General features: G+C 44.5%; 1 protein-coding gene across 4 annotated transcripts in view; it reads right to left on the bottom strand.

Moving 5' to 3' along the window:
• Positions 1 to 304: 304 nt before the first annotated feature.
• arid4b (AT-rich interaction domain 4B) overlaps positions 305 to 18,261 on the bottom strand; it is a 52,149-nt gene continuing 34,192 nt past the window's right edge. The window contains exons 10-24 of one of the 4 annotated variants that reach the window (XM_031579332.2): positions 17,834 to 17,910; positions 16,864 to 17,012; positions 15,181 to 15,253; positions 14,595 to 14,689; positions 14,383 to 14,480; positions 11,931 to 12,162; positions 11,053 to 11,345; positions 8,594 to 8,776; positions 7,607 to 7,691; positions 7,298 to 7,505; positions 5,759 to 7,069; positions 5,448 to 5,558; positions 4,569 to 4,790; positions 3,616 to 3,762; positions 305 to 3,059 (exon numbers count right to left, since the gene is read on the bottom strand). In XM_031579332.2, the coding sequence (XP_031435192.1) occupies positions 2,923 to 3,059; positions 3,616 to 3,762; positions 4,569 to 4,790; positions 5,448 to 5,558; positions 5,759 to 7,069; positions 7,298 to 7,505; positions 7,607 to 7,691; positions 8,594 to 8,776; positions 11,053 to 11,345; positions 11,931 to 12,162; positions 14,383 to 14,480; positions 14,595 to 14,689; positions 15,181 to 15,253; positions 16,864 to 17,012; positions 17,834 to 17,910 (3,421 nt within the window). In that variant the 3' untranslated portion in view covers positions 305 to 2,922. The remainder of the gene's footprint in view (positions 3,060 to 3,615; positions 3,763 to 4,568; positions 4,791 to 5,447; positions 5,559 to 5,758; positions 7,070 to 7,297; positions 7,506 to 7,606; positions 7,692 to 8,593; positions 8,777 to 11,052; positions 11,346 to 11,930; positions 12,163 to 14,382; positions 14,481 to 14,594; positions 14,690 to 15,180; positions 15,254 to 16,863; positions 17,013 to 17,833; positions 17,911 to 18,261) is intronic. The other 3 variants (XM_031579334.2, XM_031579333.2, XM_031579335.2) reach the window with 3 other exon arrangements.

Below are 18,261 nucleotides of genomic sequence, written 5' to 3'. Positions count from 1 at the left end.
ACAGGAGACTGTCGTCTTACTAGAAGGTAGGCAATAATAAACACTGCACCAAATGTATGACTGGTGCATACCATAAAAATAGCTTCACATTAAAATAGCCAACTTCAGTTATATAATAAAAGTATAACTAGCTTTCCCAAGATACTAAAATAAGTACAGAATTTAGAGCAACTCTTCCAACATGGTTCTGGTCAGCATAACATATAGTTTGCAACTTTATGTTCACAATGTTTTTATCAGTATGTATGTGCAAGATACTTTAACTGATTGTGTGATTATATTTGATGAATTTTCAAAGCAGTCATTTAAGTTCACAAACTATGGCATTTATTTCAAACAGAGGCTTCCTTTTTGCTTACATTTGTACAATAAATTACACAATGTCCATCGTCTGCTGCGCCTAATAAATACTATAGAGCTTTCTTATAAGTTTTACCATTTTCTTTCTTCTCTTGCTTTCTCTCTCATCCTCTCAGACCATATTTTTGCAAAGATCCATAAAACTTTACAACCCATGTACAGATTTGAAAATACTTTTCAAACCACGATAAAACACAAAGGGCATCTAGTACAAGCACAACTAATCTAACAGAAGAAAAACAAAATCAGAAACTCAAAAAGCATGTGTTGCTGCAATAGTATGAAACCCTACGTATGAACAGAAGTGGAACTCACATTATGGTAAGAACAAAATTAACACAAGAAATAAAAGACAGACAAAAAGAAGAAGAAAGAAAGAAAGAAAGAAAAATTAAGAAACAAACAAACCAACAAAGAAACATGCTTTTACCTTCAGAGTGTACACAGCAACTACAGTTGAAACAGTAAAACTGCCTGTACAGAAAAGTACATGGTACAAGATATTAAATAGCTTGACTTAAAACACACTTCTCAATATACAAATGTATAACAAAGGCATACAATTACATACAAGTGCCAGACGGAACAGACCTTCAGGCTATGGTACAACAGGGAGTCTATACAAAGGAAACATTGGAGAATTCTTCAGTGATCTTTCACCTACCTATGAGTCATTCATCATAGATCCACACTTAGAACATTGTAACCCTTTTCCTGGTCAGAAATTGCAAACCGTAACTAAAGGGAGGAGTCTTTTTTTTGTTTTTGGAAAGGCAACACCTTTGAATTATGGACCACATTTTAAGAGAGCACTACTATTTGGACTAACCAATACTGCTTGCCAAGGTTCTAGGGGAGGCTTTATTTGACCAGGAGCTGTGGCAGGACCTCTGCACTCATTACATGACAGACTCTTATTCCTAATTATTTCCAATTACCCCCCAACTCAGGCAGAGAAGAAAAATAAGGTAACAGACTGTAGTAGGGATTACAAAAGACATCACATGTTGGATCACGACATACTTTCTATCGTCAGAACAATCAGACCTTGCAATCAGGAGTTCCATTCATACATTTCACTCTTTCCACTGTTGTGAATGTTAGGCCACAAAGTTCTCCCTTTGACATTAAAATCTGATGCAGTTATGAAGAAGTGCTTTTCCAGTGGGCTATGCAAACATGGAGTGTCAGAGGGTATGACTCAAACCGACAACAGAAAAGGAAAGGAGAAAGAAAGGAAGACACGAAAGAAAAGGCTACATGTGGAATTGACCAGACTCTATCAACAGTAATCATCTAATGAGGACAATACTAATAAATCTGTCACTTCTGTCATTGCACATCCAAATACTGCCACATTATGGTTGAGCCCCTTTGTTTAGGGCTATGTAAATATTCAGTAGTAATAAACATTTAAATCGGCTGCCAAAGATGTTGATTTTCGTATTACTCCGCTGTCTATGATCATCTTCAGGCTCTGGCCTGGTCAATCATTCATGCCCAGTTACTTCAGTCTTTTGTAAACAAGACAAACATGTCTTAATAATCTGAAGGGCATACAGGATCAGTACAGGGCGGCACATTAGGTGAGGGGGACTGTGTATAAGGTCTTCATAAGGCTCATTTAAGTATTAAATGACACCCCAAACATTAACTGACATTCATAAGGCATTGTTCCAATTGACACAATCGTAATTTTGTTACAGGAATGAACATTCCAGTTCATGCTGTAGTAATGGCATGGTCAATAGTTACAAGTAGCACCATTTAACTCTTAGAAAGGCATTATGAAGGCCATATACATGACCCTTCACTGATAGGTCATCCAAAGCATTTAAACTCCTTCGCATCGTTTCCTCAAAGTGCCCAAAGAGAGGGACCTACAAGGCACTACAGCACTGCTCAATATCCATCCACTTATTGGCTGTCAGTGAATTACCCCCCTGCTACCTGCTTGTCGTCTCCCCAAACAACTGGATGATGAGACTCAACTTTTTACAGTCACTGCTACTGAAATGGAGTTTTGCTGCTCTAAAACCGTTGGTTTTTGATTTCTGTGGATGTGGTTGGGCCTATTACATTATACACAAGAGGAGAGGCTAATGTGACAAAAAAAAAACACTTCAAGGGTGCTGCTGCACTGAACTTCTGAATGAGTAATAATTCTATAGGCCCCTCTGTAGACAGTGCTGGCGGGCCTATTCCTTGCTCCAAACACTCAATGGACATAATTATTGCTTAAAAAGAACATTTCTGAACAAAAAAAAAAAAACAGCTTTGTACTTTTTTTTTTACTCCTGGTTTTCACCCCCACATGTCTGCCTTTGAATAAAAGTGCACTTAAGTGCAATTAGCTTGCCGAGGAAACAGTTGTCGATAGAAAATAGTGCTTGTTCAGGTTTTTTTTTTTTTTCTTCTTGATTCCGGTCAGTTTGTTGTGCCCCCAGCATTTGTGTGGGTTGTGTGGGTCTGTCCTGTTTGTCCTGTTGGGGAGGGCAAGGCAGGGGTAGGGCCCCTGTGCTGGTTAAGTGCTCAGAGCGCTCGCAATCTCCTCACTTCCTGTCACCTGCACTCCACTGACACGCCAGAGTTCTGTGCCGAGACAGTGGGCTCTGCCAGGGTCAGCATGACGGCCGCTGTCAGCGAGCTGGAGGACGGAGAGGAGGAAGAGGACGACGATGAGGCAGCCGCTGCACCTGCTGAAGGGGGGGTCACAGTTCTTTGTTACAACCAGTCCAACCAGCCAATCAAAACACAGATCATATATCCTTTTCACACCTATGACCTTAGTCGGACCAAGTCGTGGTTATACAAGTCGTAGTTATAGTCAAGGTTATATTAAGATACTTATACAGCTTTGCGCCAATGTTTGATAGTACTTCTTCCAAGTAAACACCGAAGTTTAAATTCAAGCTTCTTTATCTTCTTTGAGGAGTTTTAAGGCTTCTTTTAAGGTATCTTTTGTAATCTAGACGTACAGTTTTGTTAGCAACAATGTAACCCGTAGCAACCCAAGTCATGCCATTCTTACCAAAATCAACCCTTGTCCTACCCAGGTTGAGTCAATAAATTGAGACTGAGCCAAATAACCCTTTCATACAAAAACATCAACACAGACTTCACCCTGGTTGAACGTATAAAAGTCCTCTGTTACAAACAGTCCAAGCAGTGGATCAAAACAGAAATACTACAGAGCTGCTAGTATAGATCCAAAGTTCTTTAAAGCACCAAGTGTTAAAGTCATAGTGGACTCACTTTCTCGCTCCTTTTTCTTCATGCGCTTTCGTCGCCGGTCAATGGAGGCCACTTCCGACTTGAGTGAGAGATAATGATTCCGGATGTCTTGCAGCTTCTCCTGAAGGAATGATATCTTTTCCAAGCTGTTCATCTTCTCTAGGTCAGCTGCATGGGAAAAAATAAACGCCATCTAATCAATTTGGAAGATCAGATATAGATCTCCTTTTCTTCACGACACTGATTATACTAATGTTAATACTAAGAACTCTTTGGTCCCCGTTTCTCACTTGAACTTCATTTCACTCGTGAAACTACAGAAAACGCCATCATCCACACCTCTATAAACTTAACTGTGCCTTTTCTGCTGATCCCATTTCAGCACATTGTTTATGTGCTGAATAGGTTTTGAGGTCTGTATTGACAATACAAAACATATATTGTCATATCAACTGTATCTCTACGTCCACAGCTAACTATCAGGGCAGTGGATATTAGGGCTGAACGATTAATTGCATTTGCGATTTAATCACGATATGATAGAACGCGATTTTCTAACAGCAACATTCGTGATTAAAAACGTGGTCTAAAAAAAAAAAAAAAAAAAAATACATTTTCTTAAGATGGTAAATTTTGCACACAGTGTTTAAAAATTGCATGCCTTGTGTTAATTCTTCCAATGACTTTGTTTAAATTACTTAAATGCACAGTGGCAAAGCCACTGATTTGTTGTTCTTGATTCTGTAATGAGCAGTTAAATATAAATGTAAAATGTGGGAAATAATATTTGACACTAAAAGTATCTTATATTGTGTTGGTCATATTTAAATCATTCATTACGATTTGTTGGGAAAAAAATTAGGATAAAAAAAAAATATTGGGGAAAAAAAAAAAATCGCAAATTAGATTATTTTCCCAAATCGTTCAGCCCTAGTGGATATACATCAGTGTTACGGGGTGTCCGTTCCACTCACACATCTGAAAGCTCCACTTGTAAACACGTGCCGCTCGGCCATGGTGCCCCCGGTGGTGTGTGGGCTCGCTGTCCCCATGCTTGTACTTGTGGCCCGATGGGGGGGTCCTACCTGGGCACTTGGGAGAGATGGCTGGCTTCAGGTCCGACGCGTTGTGTTTGGTGGTGGGAGATTTTGACGGGCTCTCACTGACCGACTGGTCCTCACTGTCACTGCTGTGGGCTGAAGAGCAGTGAGACAATTCTGTGACTTTCAAGTCCTACTAGACCTTAAAAAGGTACAATCCGCGATTCTGGAGGAACGTTGTTGATATGTTGATATTTGAGTAATGTATTGATGTTCTGGAATAGTGCATGGCACGCCAAGACTGTGTACGCACAAAAGAGACAGCTAAAGGACTGTAGGGAGAAATTGGCTGAATTTGACAACGTTTATTGGAGTAGAATCGCGGAATGCACCTTAAAATAAAATGTTTAAAAAATTGTATGTCACGTAGTATTATCAGCTAAGTTTTGAATGATGTATATCTAACACTTTTAACACCATAAGTCTGAAAGATCATGTGACCCACATGTAAATTGATAACACCTGATAACATTTCCTTTTTTGAGGCAGGGAGCCCAGAGCAGCCCTCTGTAACTGCTGGTGGTTAATCTGCCCGTAAGGGACTTTGTTATGAACCAGAGACTCATTATGCTGCTCACCTCCATGCAAATCTGATCATTATCTTGCTGATAGAGAGGAAGAAAAAGCTAGCAGCTGGTGCCACACATGGCCACAGAGCCAACAGCATCCCACACTGCACCCTGTCACTGGAGCCAGGAGGCTTCCCAGACTCCCAGAGATTACACAGCCAGCCACCCAGTCGCACGTGCTTACCTGCTTTCCGGTTCTTCTTAGGATGCAGGCCCAGGCTCTTGTGGCTTCTCTTGTGTTTCTTTGACATCACGCCACCTTGGGATTCTTTGTGTCGTTTCTGAGTGGCCGATGCTGCCATTCAAAAGAGATGAAAGGACACGATAAAACATGCTGAGACGATAGTTAAGCTTTTGTGTTACAAAAGACCTCTAACTAAATTGGACTACACAGCACATTTCTTGACAGGGGTAGAAGCCAGGTTTTGGTCATGCATTTCAATTCAGTTCAGTTCAAAGCACTATGAGGGCCTGCCTTATATCAGCCATCCTTACCTTTGGATTTCTGCTCGCTCTCCTGTTGACTGCTGTTGCTGAGCTCCAGGCTGCAGTTGCTGTTGCTGTTGCAGGAGAGGCTGGTGTCAAACGCTTTTGAGGGGGAACCAGCCCTCTCCTCCTGGGGGGTCATCCCAGCCCTCTCCTCATGGGGGGTCATCTCCTGCGACTCCCCACCCAGGCTCTCTACCTCTACCGTGCTGCTGTCCGACTCGCTGCGGCCCAGCCGTCCCTCCTCCATCTGCGGCCTTGCCGGTGAGGGCACGGCGGGGGAGCCCGAGGCTGGGGTGGCGGGGGCCTGGGCGGGGGCCACGGGGCTGCTGCAGGCCGGTGTCCGACCAGAGTTCTCCATGGCGCCTCCGCCTCCTCCACCGCTGCTGCTCAGGGCGGGGGACTCGGGGGTGGTGGGCGGCGTGTTGAGGACGGAGTTGCTGCCGCTGCTGCTTGGGTACTCCTGCATCTTGTCCTCCTCCATCAGCTCCTCCTCGGCTGGCTCGTCTTCCTCCGTGTGTTCAGCCTCAGCTCGGGGCTCCTCTGGCGTCGCCACTGCCGGAGGAGGGGAGCTCTGGGCCTCCGTGTCCGAGTCTGAGAACAGCTCCTTCAGCGTCTTCTTGGGCCACTGGGCCTGTATGCTGGACCACACGTCCTTCTGGCCTTTGGTTCGGCAGCCCGCTTGCCGCTCCTCTGCGCCCCCTGCCGCCACCTTAGCTCTTTTGTCCGGGATCTCCCAGAAGGCCGAGGAGGATCGCCCACCCTTTGACTTCTCCTTCAAGCCATTGTACTTCTTGGCAGGCGAGCCTTTGGCTTTCGGATGCCCCCTTGGCTCCTCCTTGGCCGTGGATTCGGTAGGGGAGGCGCCCTCGTCCTCCGAGCTGCTGCTGGAGGCCTCTCCCTGCTCCTGTCCGTCCCCTGCGGTTCTCTCCTCTTGCTTTTTGGGTGAGCCACCAGGCAGCCAGTCTCCAGCCCTGGTGCTCCTGGATTTGTTCTTGGCCTGACTCTTTGGGGTACGATCCGCCGCAGACTCAGCTTTTCTCTTACGTGGGCCACTCTCTCCCTCGGGCTCAAATTGCGCACGGCGCTTGCCTGGTTCCGAGCCTTCCTGACAGCTTGCTTCTTGGCCATTGCCTGTGGCCGGTGAGGCTTTAAAGCCATCTGATGGGGGCCCGCCCTCCCAGCACTCAAGTGGGTGAGGTGACTCGGAGGAGTTCCCTTTACGGTGACTTCCGCGGCTTCCCACAGGACTGTCTACTCCATCATGCTCAGCCTCATCCTCCTCCTCCCTCTCACTATCATCCGTTGAGCTTTCAGAACCTGAGAGAGCAAAGACACCAGAAGGGGTGAAAAACTATGAGTGAATCTCTCTGCATTTGCTGAATCTCATAACAGGAAATAAACATAAGCCAAACAAGCATTATTACTGTGTGACTAGGATATGTGCCAAGTGTCATATACAGCTGATATAGCTTACGGAATAGCGTTTAAGGCTTAAGCACTATTAAACTGTGGCTATGTAGCAATCCGAACAGAAGCTAGACTTGCCTTGAAGGCCATTGAGAATGGATTTGATTTCGCTGGACTTGACTGGAGTTTGCAGGTTACCTTTGGCATCACAGTCCTCCATCTTTGTGAAAACATCACTCCCAGCATTAGGTTTGGAGGATCGGCTGAGTCGGTTAGCCTTAGAGGGCGTCAGGTCCTCTTTGTCACTTAGTCTCTCTATTCTGTCTTTCTCTTTTTCTGCTTTGTTCTGAAGAAAAAGAAAAAAAGAAAAGAATCAATAATCAAATATCCATCTTCATAGCTTAATCTCTGGTGGAAGAAAAATGTAAGATGATGCACACGACCTACCTTTATTTTTTTACGATGCTTGATTTTAGAAACATTCTTGTTGGCTGGGCGCACAATCTTGTCCGCTTTGACCCATTCGTCATACCTGATTGGGAAAAGAAAAATGATCAACACTTAACATCACCAGCAGTTGCCAGAGGATTTACAAGGAACACACTAACAGGTGAAGCTACACAGAGACCACAGCGGTTCAGTCGCACACACACTCCAGATCCAAACCGAAATGTCACACAGAAAGCTTCTTTATTGCCAGAAAGCCCTACCTTAAGGGTGAAAATAGGATTAGAGCATATTTCCATCACAACAAGACAGCAAATAATAATCAAAAAACAAAATAAAAAGAATAGATACTACTTCTTACTGGTTTGAAAAGCCCACAATATCACAAAATACATCTACGTCATCCCCTAAAATTTAACCAACAGACAAACAAGGCCGTTCTTTACAGTCCATTCAACTACACTTGAAGAGCTTGCAAAGTGCTTTCACAGCTAGAGGGTGATCTTTCCCTGAGACTCCTGTGTGCCTACACTAAAGAAACATCAGGGAGAACTGCTCTACACAACAGCACCACAGCAACACTGAGACAGGTATCATCACAGAGACAGAGACATGAGTAGGGGCCCCAAGCATGACCGAGACACATTATTGTCTCACTGTATGTCCTGGCGGGGGAGATCAAGCCGCCAGCACTTAAATGTCACTTCATTTTCATTCATTCATTTTCTGTTTCAACCACTAGATGGCCACAATGCAATCTCCTAAGGGGATAAAAATCATCGAAAACAGAGCTGAATCTGGAGGTAGGACTTATTGAAAAAGCAATGATCAGGGAGATGTTTTTCACGTTTGTAATTGACATCCATGGGGGTAGGGGAAACCCTGTTAAAAGGCATTTCCTCGTGTTTTTTTTTTTTGTTTGTATTTTTTTTGGCGTGTTCACAAATGAAATAGGCAAGAGGCACGAATCCCCAGGTCCTGCCTTACCTGACGTTCCAGCCACAGTAGTGCACCAGGTAGAGCACCTCTCCCCCCTCCAGGTCTGACTCTTTCACAGTGGCTTCGTACGTCTTCAGATTGCGGCCTCGCCCATACCTCACCTGTACCTTCATCCCAGGAGGGTAACACTCAAACTCCTCCCCTTCCTCCCCCTCCTGACTGCTGTCAGCCCTGCAAGAAAGACAATTCAGCACTTTCCTAGCCCTAGTCCTCCCACAGAACACCACAAACCACCACCACCGTCACCACCACAAACTACAACCACCCGTCCCTCCCACCCAATGTCTCTCCCCAGGCTTGCTCCCTAGCTCCCTAAGTCCTTCCATTACTTCCTGCCCCCCCACCCCACCCCACCCCACCACCCACCTAACTACCCTTTTTTTTTTAAAGCTCAAGAGGTCACAAAGGGGTCATCAACCTACTATCTGACCTTTCCTCTCTGTCCTCGCATATACACACACGTGACCACACACACCCCACTCCCAAAAACTGGACTTTACACCCTTTAAAAGGACACCTGATGTGGTTGAAGAACTGTAAAAGAGGATTACCAGGATAATCCTGCATGAACATGTTCTAGTATTTGTATGGCTATCATTTCATTTCATTCTGGTGTCCTAGATTTAGTCAATAGTTTACAGATTTCATATAATACTGTTGCCTACGATTAGGAATATCTTTATCTCTTCTCCCTCTCAGACTCCTTGTACATGATCAGGTTTTGGTTTGTTTGACCACTAAAGTCCACTACTAATGGCTTGCTGCAGGCGGAGAGTATGGGGGGGCTGGTTGGCACAGAGTAGGTCGGCACAGCAAAGCACAGCACAGCAGTTCAGGCCACTACACAGTGATGTTAGACAGCAGCACAGTGAGAGAGGCTAGAAGTTTCTAGAGGCCGCAATCTGAGCTTCACACACAGTGCGATAAAAGGTACCATGGCCGGTTCCTCGCGCATATCACAAACACTTGCACAAAGGCGGTTGATGCTGTCCCTGACTCTACTTCTACCCTGTGAGGTTGGCTGGAGTTGGTGCTGCCAAAAAGCAACAATGACCACTGCGAGTGTAGGTGCTAGGCAGGACCCAGGATCCAAGCTTATTGATTGCTGACATAAATGAAGATGCTTAAAAAGGGAAAAGCGGAGATCTACCATTGAAATGTCAAGTCACTCAGTGTCACTCGCTGAACACTGTAATTCACGGGTGTCAGTTACGGCTACGAATGGGAAAAGTTGTCATGGCAAGTGACTGGAAACTAATGATTAAACCAACACAACACTTAAAAAAAACAGACGAAACAATCACATCTTCACACACATGGAAGAAAATGTTTTGTCTAAGTCTAAACTCTAAACTTGAGCGCAAGAGAGACAAAGGACAACAAACATTTACAACTCAAGAGTAACCAAGTTGCCTAGCCTCAGTAGCAGTCTTACTAAATGAACGGCTTCCTCAATGCAGTACTGAAAAATACACCACATGGTATTCATGCTAGCTCAACAACAACAACAACAACAACAACAGCAGGAACAACAACAACCACAACAACAACAGCAACAGCAGCAATAGCAACTGATATCTGTGTAACACCCAGCTGTTAATTAGGCCTGACAAAAGATAACGAAATGAGTTGCCAAAAAAAAAAAAGATTTTGTTCACAGCAGAAGAAAAAAAAACGAAAAGAAAAACAACTTTCAGGTCTCATCATGTTTCAAACTGAATTTCACAAAACTATACACTAGAGCGGTAGACAAACACCACTGCAGTGTGAAAGAAAGCTAACACCTATAGTCAAATCACAAACATGAAGCCCCCTTCAAGACCAAATCCAGACTACGGAGCAAAACATAGAGCGCTAAAGAAAACTGCTTTACTGCCAGCCAGAGACAACAGAAAAGCTGCAAGCAGGGAGCTTTGGGGAATGCCTCCACAGCGGAGGAGAGAGGAAAGCAGCAGCAGTATTTCAACAGGTTTCACATCTATGCTACCTATGCTTTCTGTTCTAAAGTCAAGAGGAGAAAGAAAAGAGAAAGAGATAGAGAGAGAAAGAGAGGCTAGGAGAGAGAGGAGAGTGAAGTAAGGGATGGGTAGAAGAGAGAGAGAGAGAGAAATTGCACGAGGAGCTCTGCAAAACATGCAGTTTAAGTAAAAGCCGTCATGCTTTGGCTCCCCGAGGTGTTTGAGCCGAGCGGGGCAGCCATGCAGATGACTGGAGGACAGAGGGGCCGCCGTCTCTCCCACGGAGTACACAGCCACACACAAAGGGTTTCAAGGTTTAAAATGCAGCCCAGTGAAACAGCACTCCTCTCTCTTCCTCTCTCTTGCTCTCTCGCTCGCTCTGGCTCTCCATTTCTCTCTTTCTCTCTTAGAGGGCCCACAGAGCCATGCATTGCACACAATGTGGAACGTTCCCTAAAGGGGATCCTGCAAACGCACTAGTCCACCTACCCGGATAGGTCCTTGTTTTCCGAGTCCATGTAGGGTTCCATCTTCACGTCGTCTCCCTGCTCCGCAGCGCCAGTCTTACGCTGGTGCCCGCCTTCATCATTACAATCCATCTCCTCTTCATCGTCGTCTTCATGGTCATCATCATGCTCATCATCATCGTCATCATCATCATCCTCCTCCTCGTCCTCCTCCTCCTCATCATCATCGTCATCATTAGCGGTAGCTCTGTGGTTGCTCTCGTCTTCCTTCTCAGCGCTTTGGTTTGGATCTCCGGCTTCGGCATTCGGTTCCTCCTGTCAGGGTTAAGGCAAGTGACACAAGTAATGAGGGTCGGCTGAGCCAAATGTCTTTGTTTTTAATGGGTAGAAAGTGAAACCACATCATTTGATCTCTCCACACAAATCCATGTGGCTTTTTACAGCAGTGTGTGTTTGTGTGTGTGGGAGGGGGGGTTCTCTACATTGTAAGTCAATTTGTCTTAATGCTATGTCAGCACCTGTGGCTATTTCATTGCAGAAAGGGTATTGTAAGATCTATAGAAATAAATACTTAAAATAAATAAATAGATAATGTTACATAAATTAATAAATAACTATACAAGACCTCTCGACAGGGTAAACATAAGAAGTGACGTTAACATCACTTGAAAGAGCTCTTAAACAAAACATCTCTGTCAGGTGTAAACTCTGACAGTGATATGCATCAGAGCAGGAAATGCTGCCTCTGTGATGCTGCGCACTCAGAGCTAACGAAGCTCACTGTTGCCCATCACTCATAAGGATGAGACCAGATGAAAGGCCTGGGCCTTCTGTGAAGGGAGACGGGTGGAGATGCGGACGGCCAAAGGGGGGATGGAGAGAGGTCAATCAGTCACTCACCTTGATGGCAGGCTGGGAGCTGCTGGGCTCTCCCTCTTTGCCCATCTTTTGCTCCTCCCCGGGGATGTGTGTTGCCGGGGTAACACTCCTGGCCCCTGCTGCTGCTCCTGCTCCTCCCCCTTCCACCTTCCCCTCTCCCTTGGCACCTGGCTTTTCTGTGGACTTCAGGGGGAGGTCCATCCGAAAGGTGATCCCCGTGGAGGTGCAGTACTCCTCAAAGCCATACAAGTACCTGACAAGCAACACAGAGAAGCAGGCTGGTAAACAAATCACCACACACACACTATATACAGTGGGGGAAATAAGTATTTGAACCCCTGCCGATTTCGCAAGTTTGGCCACTTGCAAAGAAATGTGTGATCTAAAATTGTAATGGTAGGTGTATTTTAACAGTGAGAAATAGAATATCAACAAACAAATCCAGAAAACTGCATTTTATAACATTTATGACTGTATTTGTATTTGATGCAGAAAATAAGTATTTGAACCCCCAAGCAAACAGCAAGAATTCTGGCTCCCAATGACCAGTTATGTGCCCAAGAAGCACACAGATTAGTCCTCATTAGGCTTAACAAGGTACACCTGATCTCAACTGGTGATGTGTATAAAAGAAACCTGTCCAAAGAATCATACTTCACACCTTCAACCTCACCACCATGGGCAAGACCAAAGAGTTGACCAAGGACGTCAGAGATAAGATTCTAGACCTGCACAAGGCTGGAATGGGTTACAAAACCATCGGCAAGCAGCTTGGTGAGAAGCAGACAACTATTGGTGCGATTATTCGTAAATGGAAGCAACACCAAACAACTGTCCATTGCTCTAGGTCTGGGGCTCCATGCAAGATATCCCCTCGTGCGGTATCGGTGATCATTCGAAAGGTGCAGAATAACCCCAGAACTATACAGGGGGAGCTTGTGAATGATCTCAAGGCAGCTGGGACCACAGTCACCAAGAAAACCATTGGCAACACACTACGCCGTAATGGTTTGAAGTACTGCAGAACTTGCAAGGTCCCCCTGCTCAAGGAAGCACATGTACAGGGCCGTCTGAAGTTTGCCAATGAACACTTGAATGATTCTAAGGAGGATTGGGAGACAGGATGTGGTCAGATGAGACCAAAATCAAGCTCTTTGGCATCAACTCGACTTGCCGCGTTTGGAGGGGGAAGAATGCTGAATATGACACCATCCCCACCGTCAAGCATTGAGGTGGAAACATTATGCTTTGGGGCTGTTTCTCTGCCAAGGGTACAGGACGACTCCACTGCATCGAGGGGACTATGGATGGGGCCATGTAATGTGGAATATTGGGCTTGAACCTCATTCCCTCATTCCCTCCCATTGAAAACGCAACCTTAAGGATTTGGAGAGGATCTGCAAAGAGGAGTGGACCAAAATCCCTCCTGAGATGTGTGTAAACATGGTGACCAACTACAAGAAAAGTCTGACGTCTGTGCTTGCCAACAAGGGTTATTCCACCAAGTACTAAGTCATGTTTTGCTAGGGGTTCAAATACTTATTTTCTGCATCAAATGCAAATTAAGTCATAAATGTTATAAAATGCAGTTTTCTGGATTTTTTTGTTGATCTGTTTCTCACTGTTAAAATACACCTACTATTACAATTATAGATCACACGTTTCTTTGCAAGTGGCCAAACTTGCGAAATCGGCAGGGGTTCAAATACTTATTTTCCCCACTGTATATATAAAAATACAAATCAGTAGTACTTTACAAAGTCAACCTCCACAGGTATTAACACAGACAGACATTAACTAGCTAATGTTGCCTAAGTAAGGGTGCTGGTCAGCCATACAATGCTCTACACGATCAGCAGTACCTTACAAGGCCAACAAATACATCCATAAATACAGACTAAAGTAACTATGTAACATTGCTCTAGGGCTAATCAGGTTAGGTGTGGCCAGGGGAGAGCTAGCTCAGAGCTCCTAGCACACACACATACACACACACACACACAGACACACACACACAGAGACAGTAGGTGTTCCCTGAGGACTGGATGCAGAAGTGGTCCTCAGATAATCATTTAGCCAGTGACAAGATCCTCTAGCTATTTTGAGAACTGTGGTTGAAAACACATTGCCACTCACTGAGCTGACACCAGCTAATGAGCATATCGCTGTAAGCTTCAGTGTGTGTGTGTGTGAGCGAGAGAGTGTGTGAGAGTGTGTGTGTGGGAGTGTGTCTGTGAATTTGTGTGTGTGCGAGTGTGTCCGAGAGAGAGGCAGAGTGTGCCTCAGAAATTGTGGGGCCAAAAACGATGCTCACTGCTCCACAAATACGTATGAGGGGAGTTAAAATAACATAAACAAGGGTTCAATAATCCTGGATTACAGGTAGTGAAAGACCTGTACTACACCACCATTGTAAGTTCTCCTGGATGTGTTGTGATAAAATGTGTCGGGTGCAGCTCGGGTATCTACGTACTTCCTGTAAGCACATTTCACGTTGTAACCAGCGGCAGAGTTGAGCACGGGGATCCCCAGGTCCTGGTACACCAGCTTCCAGACAGACCCGCTGTCAATCTGCAAGACAGACAAACGGACAGCAGAACAGACCAGAGAGGTTTAGAGGTCAAAGCTTTGAGACGGGAGGGAAGACAGAAGATGGATTAGATGGTAGCAGAGAGAACGTCTTACCTTGTCAAAACCTTCCAGTTTGTGCACAAGCCTGAAGAGCTTGAAGAGGTTGAGGTTTCTGTAGCCGAGGACTGGCCTCTTGTTGATGGGCGTCCCTGTGGCGACACACGTGTGATTAGTGAATACCACTGAAATATCTGTGGAGATGCAATATCCTAAGATATCCTAGTTCCTAGTTATTCAAAATGTAGACTTCATTCTGCTTTCATTGCACTTGAGAGAGCTCAGGGCATCCCATCGCCATCATAGGCCTTTAGACATGCTGGTGATGAAGGTAATGTGTTACTCACAGGCCCAAGTATAACTGTAGTTACATTCCTGCACTTTGTTATTTCTTATGTAAAGTAGTATTTATTGTTACACTAGGTCTCTATTGCTCGTAAATTGATCCTTTGTACGTCACTTTGGATAAAAGCGTCTGCTAAATTACTAAATGTAATGTAAATGTAACTGAGAGACATTATTCCTGTCTGTCAACACTGAATACAACAACCGTGAAAAGCCCATCTATGGTCTATAAGCGTACAGGGTTGGTGGTCTCTTTTAGACCAGGCCAGGCCAGGCCAGGGGAGTAGTGAAGACTCACCTCGATCCTCCATAAACTTGTACAATTGCTGGAGAAAACTCTCTCTTTCTTCTGGGAAAGGCTCCACCTCCTCCTGCGGAGATGAGGCGAGAAAAACTAAATAAAAGCGCTGTTGGAGCCAACACATGCAGAGCTGTCCCGTCATTCATCTTAAGAAAAACTAACAGTTAGGATGGTGGGGAAATGGAGGCAGACAGGGGAAAAATTAAATCTCAGTAAGAGATGCAACCAAATACAGCCTCTGGCAAAGGGAGGCGGGGGGGATTCATACTCTTTCTGTGATTGAACGAGTTGTGATTGTGATTGAACACAGAGGCATCGCGGTGCCTGAGGTAAGAACTGTAATCAATATTGTAATGACTGTGTTGAACTTTATCGCTCAACCCTTCCAAGGAGTTGGCACAATAGCTCCTGGACCTTGAAGGGACCGGTATAATTATTCAGAATATGCCATAGTCAATAATTCAATGATCTTATACCTAGTTATAATTGTTACTTTTATTTGGATTTAACTAGCATGTAAACAGTTCCTGGGTGAATATACTTGATTTTGACCAGGCGACATTGGTCTCACCTCCCCCCCCCCAGGTCGAGACAAAGAACCCTGCACCCATGGCCCATTTGAATAGACGGTAACACCCCTTAGATATCAGTGTATTTAACAGACTGTTCCTCAAGGGATAATCAGATATGCTGAGGTGAAGTCCTGTGAGGGAGGATGGATCTGAAAGTCTCTGTCTCACAGTGGTCGGCCGCCATTCTTCAAGAATAAACCTGGATCCTGACTGATCAAACCTAAGACTGAATCTTCAATATATGGTATAAATGATATCCCATCAACCTAAAACACATTCACATTCCAATTTCACACACTACCCAAACTAGCTTTTTGTAAGGCCTTAAAAAAAGGCCTCTCCTCTGTTTTACAAATGGCGATCAGTTCTGTTTACCGTCTCTGATTTAAAACCTTACCGTCAAGACACAACATCTGTCACTTCAGTAATTACAGAGTGCAATTAAGGGATGTGATATTATGGGAGCTAATAAGGCCGTCGACAGTAATGTTACCACACACACACACATATATATATATATATAAAAGCAGCACTGAAGGTTCCTAGCTGACAACTGTTTCAGTTCATAAAGACGTTTATTAAGTGGCAATAAATATATGTATATAGATATATACGTATAATGTGCAGGATGGGCAGCTGATGTAATATCGGATACATAATAGAAAATTACTTTTGAGTTTACTTTTCTAAAATGAAAACTAACACTGTAATCTGTGTTTCCCATGAGCAAACAGTTTGCTGGGATATATCTTACAAATGCAGCTTAATTTTTATAAAGTATGATGATGTACTCAGAGACCAGTTATCTATTTAAGAGAAAATCAAAAGAGAAGCCAGCTGTCAGATGCTCCCTGGCTTCAGAAACCCCAGTACCTAACGTGTGGAAATGTGATGAAACCTAATGTGTCTGAATGTTTGACCACACACACACACACACACACACAACTCCACGGAAAACTAACCAATGAAGTGGAAGTGACAGCGATGACCTACTTTCCAGTTGTGATAAAAAGTACGGACTGCAGGCTATGCGGCATAATTTAAAAACTGAATTACAGGCATAGGCCTCTGTGTGTGTGTGTGTGTACAGTATGTATGTTGATATTACCTCTTCCTCTTCACTACTGCCTTCCTCATCCTGCTCCTCCTCCTCCTCATCTTCATCGTCCTCACTGCTGGAGCTCTCGTCCTTCACCTCTGTCCTCCAGGTGGTGGGAACGGTGGCGTTTCGTTTGAAGTCCCAGGCGGCATCAAGAGCTGCAGCACACAGACAGCAGGTGATGTCTTCACAAACAAGCTAATTGGCCGCATTCCTACACTAGATTTGACTTTTTTTTTTACTACATTCATAAACAAATAATCTACAACTTCCGAGCAAAGGTCATGTAAAAGGTGAATTCTAGCAATAAAACAATAGTGTAAAATCCTGAAGAGTATTCATCACACTCCGATTCCAATTTGAAACTTTCAAAGCAGTCACATGGCCAGGGTGCATGGCCTGAGCCCGGCGCCATGAAAACAGCCAAAAATGCAGTGCTGTTGTCGGCGGATAATATGAATACTGTGAGTGGCCCAGGATGAGGGAGGAGTACATGACACACTCAGAGGAGGCGCTGTCCTTTCACAGCATCTCTCTAACGAGCAGCACACATGTTCAACAACCTCCCACAAACACAGCAGGCTCCTGCGTGCTGCCACCGCACCTCATGAATCTGATCACCCCGTCCGCTCACCCGTGCCCCCACAACATACGGCTCGACCTTTCAAGATCACGGATTCATTACTTGATCTTCATTTAAAAGGGTGCTGGTGTTCTCTCCTACGTCAGGTTTTCGATATGAATAAACAAGTATGGTATGTTGTGTGTTGAACTATGGTAGGAGTTGTGATGAGGGAGACACATGGTATCTGATTTCTGTTGTAGTTCTGAAAGGTAACGCCATGATGAGACAGAGATAGAAAATAATCAAATGGAGAACAGTGTTTTTAACATAGACATATATACATACATCTATATATACCCAGAACAGTGGGTTTAATGCCTTCTGTCACAGATGTGCCCTGATCACTGTGCTCACCTGCTTTGAGTGCTGCATCTGCCTTCGGTGCCGACTCCCCGTCCAGTTCTTGCACATCCTTCCGTAAAACCGTGGTGCTGCAAGACGACAATACATTTTTTTTTTTTTAAACAACAAAGTCAAAACAAATAACTTACTTTTATTCAAAAGATATTGCCTAGCAAGATATTGCCTGGCTGTACGAGAGAGCAGAAGTAAACAGCAGGCCTGCCATATTACAGCTCAGCCACAGGTCTTATGTGTGGAGGGAAGGAGGGAGAGATTTGTGCCTGGCTCGCTAGAGTGAATCACTGGTAGTTGAAAAAACACTCACGTCTGCGCTAAAAACGGTATTTACCGCATACATCTTCACAATACGTAATACATATTAAGACACTTTAGATTTTAATGTATTAGAAACAGTTAAAATGGGAAAAATGGCCAAACTC

Source organism: Clupea harengus, chromosome 13 (genome assembly GCF_900700415.2).
Source record: "Clupea harengus chromosome 13, Ch_v2.0.2, whole genome shotgun sequence".
Classification (NCBI taxonomy): domain Eukaryota; kingdom Metazoa; phylum Chordata; class Actinopteri; order Clupeiformes; family Clupeidae; genus Clupea; species Clupea harengus.
This window is presented reverse-complemented; position numbering and strand designations above follow the sequence as displayed.